A 17,721-nucleotide genomic window follows, 5' to 3' on the forward strand; every position below is an offset into this window, starting at 1 on the left:
ATTCTAAATCAATTCTGAATTACCATTATTCACAAGCTAGGATATGCAGTTAAAAAATGACAAAATCAGCCACCGTAGAGCCCCAAATTCAGCGATGAATTCTCATAGCCAGATTGGAGGAGATGTCGTATTTCATGATTTTCGGGAGCATATAATAGCTAGCTAACCTATCTACCCATCTAACCTTGGGCCAGCCCTATGTTTAGCTACTTGGAAGAAATCTAATTCAGGGATCTTAGCACACTGGATGCACTACAAAATCTGCCTATAACCAGTATGTAAACCTGCAAGCAGTGCTCAGAACTTAGTAACCAAATACATTCTGCAAATACATTTCAGTTTTACTAATTTTGTCCAACACTGCATCCATTTTACTTCAGTTTTATTTTTTTTTTTTTTACTGTATTCCAAACAATTATTTCCCATACTCCTAAAAGTATGAAAATATGAAGAAAGGCGTCACATCTATCAGATTTTAGCCTCGAACGCTGTTTCCACTGGGCCTGAAGCTGGAAGCCTGGAGTTCAGCTGGTGTGTTGTACACGCTGTTGCGAGGCGTAAGATATTGATCCCCGCACTGTTACCTCTGATGGGTGTGCCTTGGTTACAGTGTGCTCAGCTCCGGATCAATGGATTCCAGCAGCACCTCCGTGCGACAGCCAGTACATTCAAGTAGCGCACAATTAAAAGATTCAACCACACTCAGCTTCTGTGGGGGGGTTCAATGAGTCGACTGTTCCTTGCCACTGACTTTAAAGCATCAGGGCGTGGCAATCACGTCAACCCAACAAAAAATTCCAATAGTATAACCTTAATATCTGTACTAATGCTCAGCGATATATTTTTAACTTCTTAGCATTCAGGGGGTCGGCCAATTAATAATATTAGTTATTGCCAAAGCAATTAGTCTGGTCCCGTCTGTCAGTTCCAAACCAGGACAACAAAAAAAAATCGCACTTCATTCAGTCAGTCAGTCACTGAGGCCCCACTGCACTGTGGCCAAAGCTTGGCTCTGTCAGTCACTGAGGCTCCATGGTCCTGTGGCCAAAGCTTGAGTCAGTCAGTCACTGAGGCCCCAAGGTCCTGTGGCCAAAGCTTGGCTCAGTCAGTCCGAGGCTCAGTCTTGGCAAGTGGCGCTCACTAGAGGTCCTGTGGCCAAGCTGGCTGTCAGTCACTACAAGCCTGCAAATGAGTCAGTCAGTCACTGCAACAATGCACTCAGCTTCTACCCTAAACACACTGCCCTGCCCAGAACTTTACATTCCTCCACACAGTAACCAAAATATGACATATATCAATAAATGTGATAAATAGTTTTTGGATTTAAAAAATTAAAATCAACAAGTCTAAAATAATATTAATAAATGGTGGTGCTCTTTTCATATACTACTTCATGTATCACCTAATATTTCTCTTTAAAAATAATTTTTTTTAAATTAAACTCACAACTGACAGCCCTTACTTTGAACAGGACATTGGTAACAACTGTTTGCCATTGGTCAAGATTGGTCTTAATTATAATATCAGCGTTTCAGTTATCAAAACTACAAATAAATAAATAAAAATTACAAAAAATTAGCCATTTAACTAACCAGTTAAATGAAAGGTGAAAAATATTAAGTATTTGAGTTTCCTGAAGTCTTATTGAAAGAAATAGCCACACGACGATGATGGAGAAACACGATAAAACATGATGAAGACGAACCTTTCCTTCAAAGCGCTGATTTGCGTGTCAAAATGTACTTAAACGCTACACATCCCCTTTTTTGATTGTGTCCACAAAACAGCACGGGACGTTTGATGACAACAAGCCTTCATGATGTCTTTCTTAAAAATAGGCCTGCAGACTAGGTTTGAGCTCCTTCAAAGTAGTGTTCTGCTACAACGTGCATCTTCACAATAATACCATTTCCTCACAGAACTGGCATTCATATACTGTACATAAGAGGAATGAATACTCAGAACTGCCTTAAGGTACTCTGTTGCACCATAACTATGATAAACTGTCTTTTATGCTGCTTTTCTGTGGTTGTGACACAACAAATAAATTGTATCGTTTCGAAATCTTTTTTTTTACGATTCTTCAAGGAGAGTCCTATCTTTATGGATGCCATTGGCCCTTGGAGACTGATCAAATGACCGAAACAAAATTGGTCAGAGGTCGTATTGACAGTGAAGAATTAACAAGTGTCAGAATTGACAGTGTCAGAGGTCGTTCTACAGCTGTGGCAAAACAGCTGATTGATCCCATGGCAAAGGAATTTGAATTCAGTGAAATGAAGCGGTTGTGTCACGCGGGAGGCGGGTCCTTCTGAGGGCCCCTGTGTGTGTGTGTGTGTGTGTGGGGGGGGGGGGGTAGGGAGAGACCCCACTAACTCATTTCACACATAAGAACGTCTCAAAGAAAGAGGAGAAGGGACCTGCTGTGCTCCTGTAATCATCTGCAGTGTATAGCTCCAGCTCTATCAGGACAAACGGGCGGCTAGAAATAACTACAAAATCAACAAGAGAAATAACGGACTAAAAAACAGCAATGAGCTCTATCTGTGGGGGAGAGCTAGCCTTTGTCAGAGAGGGGGGATCAGAGGGCGGGGTCTGGTTTGAGTGGGCGGGGCCAGCGGGCGCTAGCACTCCCAGTCGGCGCAGGGCAGCCCCTCGACCTCTGAGTCAAACTCAAGCTCGGGGGCGGCGGGGTCTGGTTTAAAAGGGCGGAGCCACAGGGCAGGGGGCTAGCACTCCCAGTCGGCGCAGGGCAGCCCCTCGTCCTCGGAGTCGGACTCGGGCGACGCCTCCTTGATGCGGCGCAGCGCCTCGTGGATGCTGCGGGTGAGCGGGTGGGCGGAGTCCCGCAGGCCGCCCAGCTGGTCGCGCAGCTCGCGCCGCTGCACCTGCTTCAGCTTCACGCCCTTGCGGATCTGCACCAGGATGTTGTCGGCGTCGTCCTCGTCCGGGTCGGGCCGCGGGACGCGCTGCTCCACCTTGCGCAGGTGGAAGCAGCCCCTCTTCAGCGACGCCAGGACCTCGTCCATCGGGGAGCTCACTGCGGGACGGAGGGCAGAGGCCACCTCAGGGGCGAATTCGGCAGACCGACGGCACTGGATCTCATCCCTAACAGGCTTAACCAGTACACTTCTCCTTAACAAAGATGGCCGCATTTTCCTCAGCTATGGATAAGCTGCACACAACAGTGTCTGAGGAAAACAGTAGCATCTGGCTACATCTCCTTAAAAATTCATGAGAGAAATGTCCTGCAGCGGGATTGAACCCTTCCAGGCCTTCTCTACAGTACGTATCACCACAGACACAATCATCAATACACAATCTAAAAAAAAATGTCCCTGTCTGGTTTAATTCTGTACTAAGCTTCAGAAATCTAAATGTGTGTTATTGGCTTGTGAACACAGCACGCGAGAGAAATGCACTGAAGCAGCTGATATTATCCTGGTCCATGATTCACTAAGACTGGGGCTAATGAGACATACTCAGATATTGGGGTTATGGGTTAGGGTTTTAAGGGTTAGGGTGTAGGGTTTAGGGTATATGGTTTAGGGTTTAGGGGTTAGGGTTTAGGTTTTAGGGGTTAGGGTTAGGGGTTAGGGGTTAGGGTTTCAGGGTTTAGGGGTTAGGTTTAGGGTTTAGAGTTTGTGTTTAGGGTGTAGGGTTTAGGGTATAGGGTTTAGGGTTTAGGGTTAGGGTTTAGGGTATAGGTTTTAGGGTTTAGGGTTTAGAGTCAGTACTCACGTCTCCTACGCTGGGACGCCTCCTGGGCGCTGGTCTTCCTCAGCTTCTTCCTGGCGTTCTGCAGCTGGCCACTGTCGAAGAATCGGGCGGCGGGGGGGGCCACGGTGGCTGACCCTTCCTCCCCCCCCTTTTTGGGCGAGCGGGCGGGGCTGCCGGGCTGCCCCTCGCCGGCGATGTCCTCAGAGGACGAGGAGGGGGGCGGGGGCAGCGGAGGGGGCGGGGGAGGGGGCGGAGTTACGGCCGGCGAGCCCAGCGCCGACGGCTCTCTCAGCGGAGGTAGGGAGGCGGGGCCGGGGGCGGCCCAAGGGGCCTCGCGGGAGGAGGCGGCGGCGGCGCCCCCTGGAGGTAACGAAGCGCTTTCGAGTTGGCGGTGCGAGGCAGCGTACCCCCCCGGCTGACCCGGGATCAGCGAGGCGGCGCTCTCCTCCGTCTGCACGCTGGCGCACAGCGACCGCGGCTGATCCGGGGTGCTGCTCCTCCAGGAGGAGGCGCCGCCGCTCCTCCTCCGCGCGTGCGCCATCCGGAGCCTCGTGGACTTCAGCACCACCTGACCTGGGTACTGCTACAGAAGGGTTTACAAACAACAAGAGGGAAATTAACACTACTGAACATATGTGACTTAACAGTGTACGGAGAACACTTCTATAGCTGAGCATGTGGGAATAAATGTAAGATTACACAAAGAGCACACCAGTCATACATTCAATAACAGTGAATTTATGCGTCCCCTTTATATTATGATTTGCACAGCAGATACTTGTATATTGAGTCCCTTCCATAGTGCATGTTTTATATATTATCCATTTATAAAATTGTTCAAGCCAAGTATTTTGCAGGATACAATGGCTGTACCCGCCCACCAGGGATTGGAACCTGCAACCTCAATCTCGCCCCTCAACAGTGCTGCTGTCATTCTGCTCTCCTCTCACCTGTTTGAAGCTGCGCAGTCTGTCCAGTGTTTTCTGTCGTTCGCTCACCCCGCTGTTCTTCCGCTCCTCTTCCTCCTGGTCTCTCCGCTGGAAAAACAGGCTGCCCTTTAGATCACTGACCCCTGAAATGCCCTGCCCTTTCGGCCGCTCCTGACGCATTCGTGCATTCACAAGCGCAATGTTCTCTCTCGCGCACAATAGGAGACCTTGTGCAGATTAGAAGATAAGTGTGTCCCAGGGAGGAAGTGCTTTCAGGTCTCACTATGATTAATAATCCTACGGCCAGCCCTGTGCGGTGTCTGAGAGCACGGCACAAAAAGCACGCTATTTTCAAACAGAAACTCTTACGGAGCCACACTACGTATGGCCATTAGGAACAGAGATGATACGCTTATTATAAGCAAGTTCACACGACATGCAGGTGTACCTGTTGCAAGGCATCCTGGGTTGTGTAGTCCCCCTGGTTATCCTGCCGGTGCTGCATCTTCTCATTGTGATTGGCAATACAGATTTCCTGATGAACAGAATGAGTCGAAATGATACACAGTGCTCAATGCATATCTTCACCAAGTGCTATTTAATGTGAAATACATGTTTTACATCAGCAAGTATTCAAAGGCCTGAACTTCAGTTATATATTAAAAATAATTACACAAAAGACTTCTATTGTTTTTGGTTTTTTTCCAGTAATTCAACCCAGAAAATATTACATATTAATTATAGGATAAATTATTCTAATTCTGATGAATAAGTAACACACCCAACAAGAAAATATTCCTTTAAAAAAAGTTTCAAGCCTTCAAAGTTAATATTTCTCTACTCAGAGATATGTATTATGAAAAAAATTAAAAAAATAAAAATTCTCTGCATTGCTGCAAAAAAATCTAATAAGATTCCTAAAAGACTGCAAGCACTGACACTATTATCTACTGTCAAAAATAATGACAATTTATTCACAATTACACTGCCAAAGACAGTATTAAAAAAACACAAGACTTGCTTCTACCGTTCCCTTCAGCTTAATGACCCAAGACCATTTTCTACTGGATGTAGCACACATACACACCCACATACATGCACACACACACACACACGCACGCACACACACACACACACACACAGCACACACACACACACACAGCACACACACACACACACACACACACCACACACACACACACACACACACACACACACACACGCACACACACACACACACACACACACACACACACACACGCACACACACACACACACACGCACACACACACACACACACACACACACGCACCCACACACACACACACACACACACACACACACACACACACACACACACACACACACACACACACACACACGTTTCAGCCGCAGTGAGAAAGGCCGCTCTGCTGATCTGAAGCGTGTTCGGTGAAGCGCGGTTCCCCTTCACGCGCGACGCATCGTTGCTATGTGGGTCGTCACGGTCGCGCTGACAGACAGGCCAGCGGAGTGTCCAACGGCGATGGACGGGAGTCGTGTATGTGGGAGCGAGGCAGTGTGCTCCTCTGTACAGGCCAGAATAACACCCACAATTCCACACACTTCCATGGCCTGGGCCACGGTCCCAGAATTAGGGTGCGCGTGACACTGTCTGCGGGTAGGGCGGGGCCGCCGTACCTTTTTGTGTCTGAGGTAGGCCTTTTTGGCGGTGATGCGCCCCCTCCTGGCCTCCAGCTGCCGGGTCCTCTGCTGCAGCCGGTGCAGCTCCTCCCTCTGTGGGGCGCCGTCCTCCGTGTCCCGTATGGCGTCCGGGCTCTCGTACGTGTCGTAGTACACCACCTCGTCCTGCCTCTCTGCGGGACGGACACGCACGCACAGACGCGCACGCACAGACATAGACACACACACACACGTGCGCGCAGAGACACACACACTTTCAGTCACTGCAGTTTGGATATGTGGTTGTGCTGGATGCACTGCTGTCAAATTCCAGACCAGAAATGGGCAAAATATAATCTACACCCCTTTAACCCATTAAATAGTTTGAACAACATTTGCTATTCATGTGTCTGGCCCACTTTATTTACCCATCAGTAAATATTGCCTTTCCATTTGTCAATCCTGCACGTTTGTGTTCCTACAAGCACCGATAAGAAGCAAATGTTCTTCCGCTGAATTTGGATGTTTAATGTCAAGTTTGAGGCAGTGTAGTGTAATGATTGGGGAACTGGGCTTGAGTCTGTGGTTCGTGGTTTGAATCCCGCCTGGGCCTGTCATTTTACCCCTAAGCAAGATACTTAACCTAAACTGCTTCAGAATATACACAGCTGTACAAATGGATATTGTGTACTGCAGTTCACAACTAGGAGGAGAGTATCTGCTAAATGAATAGGCTACCTTGTAAAATAAAACAATGCTACAGTAGTGCCCCATTGTTCAAACCCTGCCCTCGGGAAGAGAAACATCAAAAGGGTGAGCAAACGGAAGGTCGCGGGTTTGAATCCCGGTTGGAACATTGCCATAGTACCTGTTAGCAAAGCACTTAAGTCAAGCGTCACCCACGGCAACGCCATCTGCCCTGGAAATAAGCGATACACCAGCATTTTAACCTTACAGCGTAACGACACCAATCATGGAAAAACCTACACCTGGGGTGACCTGTCTGCGCGTAACCTTACTGGCCAGTGAAATTCACCATGGTTACATAATGCGTGATTGACAGATCTCACCCGCTCACGCGCAGCTGTGAGAGCCGTAGAGAGAAAGAGAGCTTGGCAGAAGGCCGCTGTCACCAGAGATCAAACACAGCGCAATCGCACAGCTGCCAGAGACCAAGGCCTCGCACCCACGGTAAAAGTGCTGACTCACTTCCTCAACAAGCCCCGCCCCTGTGTTTCTCTTCACAACAACAATCACATCGCTCCCATTATCACAAACAGGACAATGACTCGCATGGATACATATTTCTATGTGTGTGTGTGCCAGACCTAGGTCAAATACGTATTTGTTTTCTATTTTCTACACTTTACTGATCTTGTCTGGTGTATTTGAGCCAATGAAATACTCAAAAAAAAGTGCAAACCCCACCTTATGGTCATATTGGCAGGCTCAATTACACCAGGCAAGATCAACAGAGCACAGAAAAGTATTTGAATCGAAAACAAATACGTATTTGACCCAGGTCTGGTGTATGCTATGTACACCACTGTCTTATAAAACAGTTTCACCCCACTCTGCAGAAGTCTCATTTTGCTCATTTTGCAACATCACACATATTTCTTGCAGTTGTGAACTGTGTGAAATTGAGAGGTCTCTGAACAGAGAGGTCTGGCTGGAGAGTGTGGTGCGATCATTATCAGTAACATTCACAGCTCGGTGAGCCAGCGTGAGTGGCAGGAACCGAATGTGGGCAGCCAGAGAAAGCGATCGGAAGGGTGTTGAGAAGTGGAGTGTGAAGTCGGGCTTATTCTGTATCGGTCACTGTGTGTCCTCATGCACAGGCCAGTAAAGTCTGCTCGTTATTACAGATACACGAGCGGACGGGACAAAAGTTTTAAAAAGTCAAATCTAGTGGAATGTACTGGATTTCATTGTCCCTGTCTGATATTCTTCTCCTCATTAGCTAAGATTTAATTAAAAATTTTCCTTAAAAATAACAGTGCTTTATAACAATAAAATTCAGGCATAGTTGGCCTCTCCAAAAATGGCTGTCAATCACCGAAATAAACAAGCGTATAAGTAGCTTGCGCTGAATAAACTTGCATTTCTATGTTCAGCCAGTCTGAGCGAAGCCTATGATTGACAGCCTGTCACTCACCCATCATCTGCCTCCGGATGCTGTCCAGCTGCGCAGTCAGCAGCAGCTCCTCGTACTTGAGGATCTCGAACTGGATCTCGTACAGCTGCAGCTGCAGCTCGTAGTACAGCGCCTCCAGCTGGTGGAGCCGTGACATGGCGTCCTCCCCGCCCTGCAGGCCCTGCATCTGAGAGAGGGGCCACACACGCGTGCGTTAATCGCAGAACACACACACACACGCGTGTGTTAACCACAGAACATGGGGGCAACATAGCTCAGGAGGTAAGACCGATTGTCTGGCAGTCGGGTTGCCGTCAAACCCCGCCTGGCATGTCGAATGTCTTGAGCAAGACACCTAACCCCTAACTCCTAACTGCTCTGGCAAATGAGAGGCATCAATTGTAAAGCGCTTTGGATAAAAGCGCTATATAAATGCAGTCCATTTACCATTTACCATTTAGAACACACGGGTACACCCCAGCCCTGGGTCAAATACGTATTTGCTTTGGATTCAAATACTTTTCTGAGCTCTGTTGATCTTGCCTGGTGTAATAGAGCCTGCCAATTTGATCAGAAGGCGGGGTTTGCACTTTTTGAGAGTATTTCATTGGTTCCAATACACCAGAAAAGATCAGTAAAGCGTAGAAAAGTATTTGAATCCAAAATAAATACGTATTTGGCCCAGGTCTGCACAGAACACACCACTGCCTGTCAGAACAGAAGGCAAAAAGGTTTTCTGCTCGATGCGATTTCATAATCTGTGTTTCTCCCACAGAGGGCTGAAATGCAGCACATGCTCTAAATGCAGCAGATTTAAACTAGACACAGCTGCAGCATGATGCAAGTGTGTACTATTTAAATGAGATGCGTCCCGGTGCATTGTGGGTACCTCCTCCCTCAGCGCGTGCTTCCTCTGCTCCAGGCAGATCTCCTTGGCCCTCATCAGCTGCATCGTCTCCGTGGATACGGCGTGCTGCAGCTTCTCCATGCGCGGCACCGCCGCGGCCCAGGCCGCCTTGCCCAGCCTCTTCTGGTCGGCGCGCATGCGCTCGTACGCGGCTGCGGAGGCAGCGGCGCATGGGTTCAGTCAGCCCGCTAAACGCGCTCGCGAAACGCGCACGCATGGTTGCATTAGTGTGGAGGCACCCAATTAGAGTCCTCCATCTCGCTCTCACAAACATAGACACAAGCCTGTGCTCTCATGTATCAGTATAATGGCGTGCATGCTGGTACACACACACACACACACACACACACACACACACACGCGCGCACCACACACACACACACACACACACACACACACACACACACACACACACACACACAGATCCCTCTCTGATTCTACTGCAGCACACACATGTACAGAGCCACACGTGTCATAATGTACTGACAGTATATTTTAATATGGAAGGTGCTAGTTTGAAATGCCGGTTTGTGTGTATGGTAATAAGATGCCTACTCAAGATGTATTTACTCAACACTGATACACAGAGACACCTGCTGGCCATATTGTATAACTGCAGTGTCTGTCCAGCGTGCTTGAGAAATCACTATTTCCCTTCTGAGGAAACAGAAAATATGCACATGCCCATACTGTTTCAATGAATGGTGCTTGTAATCTAGTTTCAAATCATTATTACTCTCTTGCCTTTGTTTGTGAATGAACTAACACCGAAGGAAACAACTAGAACATAGAAAATCAATGGCCTGAATCGATGTCTCCCCAAATGAATTCCTAATCCTGCATTCTGCGTTTAGATCTGTACCAAGACAGCAGGGTTGGGACGTACGTAAATTGATGTAGTGCTGCACTGTGACAGGGCTGCTATTAGCAGTAAACATTTATAAGTTTCATAAGCATTTTATAACCCTTATAAGCTTCCACAGCCGTTTAATTTTCTTTGTTCGTTTAATCTAATTTTCCCAAAGCACAGGCTATGAATGTGACAACAATGATTTCTGGATATCTCATATTTAAAAAATGTCTTTTTATACCCTTGTTATGAAAGATGTCACCCTCAACATCATGCACATAGCATCACAGTCACAGAGCCAGCTCAAACCCGATAAGCCAAATAAGTGGCCGTTTAGGGCCCCACGACTGTTAGGGGGCCTCCAAATTATTCTACAATATATACAGTATATTATTTATAATGTCGGGCTGTGGGGGCCCCCAAATCAAATCCTGTTTAGGGGCCCTCAAAGGCTAAGGTTGGCAGTGCATGGTCAGACAAAAGCTACAGTTTAGGTAATACTATTGGAACAAATAGGAAGGCTTTTTTCTAGTTTAAAATCAAAGTGCTTTGTTGACCGTGAGTTATGCGTTTTAATCTGAGAGATTCATTAGCGTCGCTAGCAGTGGAACGGCAGATCATTCACTCGGCGCGCGGCAAAGCGTACCTTTCTGCGCCCGGGCGGTGGTCTCGAAGTACTTGACGGTGAAGTCCTGGATGCAGAGCACGGCCTCGTGAGCCTTCCTCTGCCAATCGGCGTCCTCCTTCCTCAGAGCCTCCACCCGACGCGGGCCCAGGTAGTCCGTCTCCATGGAGATCTGAAACAGGGCGTGGTCATGTTAGGACAGGGGACAAGTCTACTAATATCAGCACACAATTCAGACCCAAATAACCAAGTGAATTGAGTTAACAGTGTAATCAACTGCTCAGAGTGATTAATCCAGGACCAGGGTTTCAGACCCGAGTTAGCGTAGTGCTGTTATTAAGGGAGGGCGGGGGCAGGGTTGGAGGGGTACTCATGTCACCACCCACCAGGTTATCTGTTAAGAGACAGGCTCCCTCCGACAGTCTATTTATGACTATTATTATATAATAACAAAAATCTGAAGGGAGGTTTAAGTGGGTTGGACTTGTACCCTCTTAGGATTGAAGCTGCACCAAACCAGGCAGTCAGAGCACGCAACAGCGAGGCCGTTAAGCGGAAATGGAGGAGGCAGCTCGAAACGCACCACGGATAGGATGAGATGCTATTATTTCACCTACTCATTTTCAGCCTAAAGGTAACCTACATTACAAAGTAGGCTAAACAAAAGCAAAGTTAACAGAGTTTGGGCATTAAAGCTAGAATAAGACATTAAATAGCCAGCAGCCTTTAATGGGCTCATGTTCCTCTAGAAATCACACCCACAAGCTAATATTAGCGCTAAAGCACAAACAGATGTCGCGGACGCATATGGTTCTCAGACACGCGATGCTGAATTTCTCTTTAATCGTTTGATTTTGTCGTTTCTAGGCGATCCGCCCAAATCTCGCGTCGTCCGCACCCCCGGGACAGTCTCGTCGCCACGGTAATCGGTCCTCTCTCTCTCCACGCGGTAGCATAAGCAGTCGCGAGCGGCAGACGCTATGTCACGGCCAAAATACGCTTAAACGGGGATGTGGAACTCAAAAGCGCTTCGCTTACGTCTGCTGGAAACAGACGCGCGATATTTTCGCCAGAAGGGTGGATTTGCGTGCCCCAGTTACGAAACGTGATAAAAGCAGCAACGCGTGCCAATAATCTTCTGCTCATAACACGCTTTGCACTGATTTACATTTTCTGTCAAAGAAATGTAATTATAACAGTGGCACAAATTAAACGCAAAATGAGAGTTTTGAACGGCTTTATGTAACTGGTCACACCTATGGTGATGCACTTTGAAGCAACTGCATTAAAAACAGGAAACCAACATGCAAAAAAAAAAAAAAGGCTTCAATGACAGTCTGGCCCATATAATCCCAGTTTTTGTACAACTGCAAAGCTACAATTGGTGCAAAGATGCAGTTTGCATTTTCATGATGCAAGCAGCATCTTAACGGAACAATGGAAAGACAATTATCAGAGAGTCGGTTAGTGTTTAAGACTACGACATCTATTTTTACAAATTCACTGGATTTTCTCCTTTAACATGGAGCGTGTGGTCAGGTCTGACATGGTTCTATTCTTCTGAACGGTCCTCAATCCCTGTGAGCTCTTCATAACAAAACAGTATGAAGCAAAACCTTTCCAATGACCAATCACGGCCTTCTCCTGTCAGCAGATACCAACATGCAGGGTGTACATTTATAACTCAGAATCCATTAAAACTCTTCACTTTGGCTGATTCTACATAAGAACACGCAAGGTGTGGAAGCTAAGGCTTGCCAAATGATTTACAGCAGTTAAGCCCTAGCGCCACAGTAGCTAAAGTATAGTAGTCAACAAGGGCTGCATTGGTGAATGAGCGACTGTTAAATGCTTATGATCCCAGCACATGCAGACAAACAAACTGTACAGTGCACCAACAGATCCCAGGACCGTTACACCAAGGTGGTCTAGAGCCTGGGCTAAGCCAGCTGGTGTAATCTGACCCCAGGCTGGGAGAACTCCCAACCCCGCGCCGGACCGTTAGCAGTCAGGCATACCGTTCATTTGTGTGGACAGAGGACAAAGAGCCGTTTGTGCTAGGGGGCGAAAGGGACTGAGAGAGAGAGAGAGAGAGAGAGAGAGAGAGAGAGAGACGAACACCTTCAAGCTATTTGGGAAAATGAAAATGCAAATCAACCATTTACGTTTGCTATGCCAAGAGGAAGGAATTCATGTCACATATGATCGTAGCCCAAACCAGGCCAGGCAGCACTGGGTTTACAGAAACATGGACAGGGCTGCCTAGAGACGAGCCTGCCGCTCTGGCAGAAAATAACGTGAAAACCTCCTTCAGCTATGGGGTCCAATGTAGGAGACGTGTACACTATCACTTGGAATTCCACAGCTTCAGAGAGAGAGAAGACCAGCAGGGGGCGCTGAAAGCTTATTATTCTAAAAGACCAGAAACACATGATGAAGAACGTTATCAGTAGTGCCAAGTTGATTGTCCTTTCAGACTCTGACTCCAGGGATTGCAGTTGAAGCTGGGATTGCCCTCAGGCACTTGAAGGATTGACCCCTCTTTTTCTTCTACAACGAGGGGGAGCTGTTTTAGGAGCAAACAGCCACTTACAGACATCAAGGGAACTTAGGGTAGAGGAATCCCCCTGCTGTCACCCCATCCAGAACGTGAATTAGCTTATTTTTCAGTGTAGTTCACTAGTTCACACACACACACACACACACACACATTCCGAGCGCTCTACAATGAAGTAAGGAATGCAAGCATATTCAAATCACACGGTACGTTCACCCTGAACATCACAGGGGCAAACTAATTATTCCACAGGCCTACCCACTTGGCCTGTTACTGTTAACTATCAAGAAAAAAAACTTTATTCTTATCTTACATTTTTTGGGTTCAAATGATGAACTCTACTCAAGTAAATACGGATAAGCCTTTCCTAATAATAAAAATACCTTTAAATAGATGGCATATTGGCCCTGGAATAAAAAAAATTCATTTGCTCATTTTGACAAAAAAAACACATCATACAGTAACATTACACGGAATAGAAGGCACCTTACAACCAACAGCAAAAAAGCCCAGTTTTCAGAAGAACCCCAGGTCCAGGCCCAAAATGAAATCAACACTACACAGGGCTGTTTGCTTTGATGAACTGAACCTTTGGCCTAAAAGGAGCACTAGCGCACTTGGCACTGCAATTTTCATCACTGATAAAAATGAGCTGCAGGCAGCTATTACGGGGTCCAAGCTGTGGACGCAATCCAACAATAAAACATGATCCTCCTGATAAAACGAGTGTCAGGGCCTGAACTCTGCACTTTATATAAAATTAATAAAGATTTTTATCATGAAAAAATCATGACGTCTGATTCCACTGATGGCTTTTTTCTTTTAATGGGCATAGACAGGGAGGCTAATGTGCTTGCATGGTGTTACAGTAAGCCTAATTTCGTATGCCTCCATAGTTTGGTCTAATTAAAAATAAAGAGTAGAACCGAAGCTGGTTTTAAGAATGTTCCCGAGTGTTAAATGTTTCCTAACGCTCACAGACTGTATTCAATTACACGCTCCTTTGAGGAAGTGGATCTCCTAAATGACCGCAGCAGTGCTTGTACAACAATCTGTAACTCTGAACCACAGCTGCGTTTAGTAAATCAATAACTTTCTGATTTGCAAATGGAGTCGTACCAGCGTGCCAACCTGGAAAGAGTACCTAAGGACAACGTTTCAGCTGCACCGTCAGCACATGGCTCTCCTTCAAAGCTGACCTCAGATTCAAATGTGAACATAATCCATGAAAATACCAAAAGAGGCAGAGAACATTACTATAAAGAAAGGTATTTTCAAATAAACATTCATATGCAGCTTCTAGCCATGTTCCAGTCCTATTCGGTATAATAGCAAAGATCCGTACAAACACAACCTTTCTGGCAGCTAGTCAAAGTTCCCTGGACACTACACAGATGTGTTTTGTATCAGATAGACTTGATACAGTGGCTGCATTATGGAGACAGTGACCCAGCAGAGAGGAGCAGTGTGTACTGGCTGCATTATGGAGACAGTGACCCAGCAGAGAGGAGCAGTGTGTACTGGCTGCATTATAGAGACAGTGACCCAGCAGAGAGGAGCAGTGTGTACTGGCTGCATTATAGAGACAGTGACCCAGCAGAGAGGAGCAGTGTGTACTGGCTGCATTATAGAGACAGTGACCCAGCAGAGAGGCGCAGTGGGTACTGGTTGTAAATGTACAAGCAGGAAAAGGCCACATGATTTATTCATGTTCCTCTCAAACTGCCTGTAACACAAGCCTCACTCAAAACCCCACAATGAGACCCGTCCACAATGTTTCATTCATATCCAGGCACGCACCTCCACGACCGTATCCCACAATCCCTCGCATTCCGCCCATTCATTGGCCAGGCAGCGCGACGCCGTGTGCCGTGAGAACCACGCTTCTACAATGTCTTCTTTGATAGCACGCCACTGCCTCGGGAAACGGCACTTTAAAATGCCAGTTTCTCTTTACAGGGGCTTTGTGTCAATAATTAATGACAGACTGCTGTCAAAAAAGCCACTGCTCTCTCCATCTGTCAGTCAACACTATAACATCATTCATGTGACTATGACATCATTCATATGGAGGCGTGGTTTAAGGCAAAGCATCCCCAAGTGCTGTAGAAATGCAGGCCAACTCTCCATGGCAACCATAACTTGTGAGAATGAGAAGATACAGAGCATGGAAGGACAGAGCTGACCATCTGGTTAGTGTATACAACATCTGTGGCATTAGACCCCGCCTCCATGAAAGACCAGGAAATGAAAGGGGAAACTACCTTGAGGTCTTATCATTACCTCCTACCTCTGCAACACAATGAATCGCACATGCATGCCAAAGTAGCGCTCTGTCGAGTGTCAACACACCTCGCGCTGGAACAGTACGAGGCACTAGTACAGTCTGCAGGAACCGTCTGGGAATTCTAGCACCTCTAGAGCGTAACATCCTCCCGCTGTAGCACTAATGAGCAACAAACGCCAGGCGGTGTGTAACTGGAGTAGGTGTCCCAGAATGCCTGTTCTAAACAGGCCCGTTACCTCAGGCCTGGTCTGTGCCGTGGACCCTGCGGTGAAGCAGACGGACGAAACTCAATTACCCAGATGTCCATCTCGCTCGGACACCGGCGCCACAAAATTCAACTCTATGGCAGGTATCGGCATGACCCGAGCCCTCTAAATCCTTACATTTCCCTAGCCTGTTTGCAAACAGAGGCACAGGACAAGGATGATGTCAGTGTGCAGGTTTTCTGGTGAATACATACCACAAGGGCTGTATTACTGTAGCGGTCCTCACTACGGCAATAGAGACGGACCACCTCCATCCCCTAATTAAACTGGCTAATTGGTGTGAAACAAGGACAGTACATAGCCGGTGGCTTCCTCACAGGTTAGAAAGGGGGAAGGAACCCAAACAACAGCAGTGGCCGGTCTGGCTGGTCTGGTTTCTCTTCCCGGACTCCAGAGGCGACCCCTGTTCCAAGCGTGGGGTGATGAATGTGTTTTCGGTTGCGAAGTTAAGGCCGGAGGGCGTCTGCTCAGTGTACCTAGACAAGGCTCTATCAACGCGGTCTGCTCACACAGGCCATCCAAGGGGAAGAAGCTCTGAGCGGATTCACACCCTCCCAACAGACAGCGGCTGTTCTGCTGAACGTGAGAGAGCACTTCCTCCATAACTAGTAGGCGCATGGCCTAAATATAACATGCAAGCTCATTCGTCGTCTATAATTATGGCTAGCATTTCTTGGGAGTTTTAACCAACAGTAAGCTGGAAAAAAAAACACCCCAGATGGCTTCATTTAATCATTTGTCTTTTTTTCTCGGACAAACAAAATACCAGATCAGAGCGATGTGTGGCTCAACATTTAAACCGTAGCTATGAATTTACTTTCCAAAACTACATTTGTTCTGAGAGCTTTTGGTTTATTTTTTTGTGTGAACTCAAAAGCTGTGCATTCTGTAAGGAACAAAGGATGAAACGACATATAGCATGTGAGTCTGACAAAGAACAGCAGCCAAGAGAGTGAAAAAAATAAAACTGTTTGTGATTATGACATGCAATCTGCTGTCTTTGTTACTGTGGTATTGTGATGAAGTTTTCAAATATGTCATTTATTTATGTGTGTTAATAAAAAGACATGACAATTGCTGGAATGTTACTGTTGCCATATTTAATATTATCTGTGTTTTAAAATGGGAAAAAAAGGAAACCCTGGAATCACTGCATGGAAATAAAAATCAGAAAATAGAAACCACAACAGTAATTCAGCAAGTTTAAAATGTTCAAAAATCTGATGTTTGAGGATGTACTTGAGTTCAGAAACATTTTTGTCAAAGGTCGAGAAGGAGGGGAAGGACTCAGAAAACTGCTACCTTTGGTGGCCGTTATTGTCATTTCTCCTAAGTGCTACAGTACAATGGTCTGACGAAATTACATACATCGTATATAGTATATTTCCCACGAGGTAAATTAAAACAGATTACTACAAGTCCTGCGTTTCTTTCGGCGTGGAAACCTCACCAAAGTATTCTTTCCTCTAGCCTTTCCTTCAAAATTTCCTTTCAAACAATTAACAGAATTTACTGCCTTTCCCATAAAATGCAGGCTTGATTTAGAGAACTCTTTAAAACTTTCCTTTATTGAGGGCAGTGGGATCCTGAAGAAGCAGCACGTGTGTGGGTGTGGCAGCGGGGGGGTTCTGTTCTGCGCGACGGACTAAAACCCAACTCCAGACCTTTGAGGCGGCAGTTTGGGAACTCACTGACTCTTTTGTTTTTCGTGTTTAACACGTCTGTTTGTTCACATCTGGCCGGCGAGGGGGGAAAAAAAAAAAAAACAACGTATGCAAATG

General features: G+C 46.6%; 1 protein-coding gene across 3 annotated transcripts in view; it reads right to left on the reverse strand.

Moving 5' to 3' along the window:
* Positions 1-1,408: 1,408 nt before the first annotated feature.
* Positions 1,409-17,721, reverse strand: part of LOC135233339 (junction-mediating and -regulatory protein-like) — a 32,656-nt gene continuing 16,343 nt past the window's right edge. The window contains exons 3-12 of one of the 3 annotated variants that reach the window (XR_010323812.1): positions 10,852-11,002; positions 9,338-9,507; positions 8,470-8,635; positions 7,180-7,230; positions 6,330-6,505; positions 5,098-5,184; positions 4,671-4,757; positions 3,742-4,303; positions 2,373-3,040; positions 1,409-2,311 (exon numbers count right to left, since the gene is read on the reverse strand). Coding sequence is in view for 2 of the 3 variants with exons in the window: in XM_064296767.1 (XP_064152837.1) it covers positions 2,730-3,040; positions 3,742-4,303; positions 4,671-4,757; positions 5,098-5,184; positions 6,330-6,505; positions 7,180-7,230; positions 8,470-8,635; positions 9,338-9,507; positions 10,852-11,002 (1,761 nt within the window). In the remaining variant the exon portion in view is untranslated. Of the gene's footprint in view, positions 3,041-3,741; positions 4,304-4,670; positions 4,758-5,097; positions 5,185-6,329; positions 6,506-7,179; positions 7,231-8,469; positions 8,636-9,337; positions 9,508-10,851; positions 11,003-17,721 lie in introns of all 3 variants that reach the window. The other 2 variants (XM_064296767.1, XM_064296768.1) reach the window with 2 other exon arrangements.

This window comes from Anguilla rostrata, chromosome 10 (assembly GCF_018555375.3).
Source record: "Anguilla rostrata isolate EN2019 chromosome 10, ASM1855537v3, whole genome shotgun sequence".
NCBI classification, from domain to species: domain Eukaryota; kingdom Metazoa; phylum Chordata; class Actinopteri; order Anguilliformes; family Anguillidae; genus Anguilla; species Anguilla rostrata.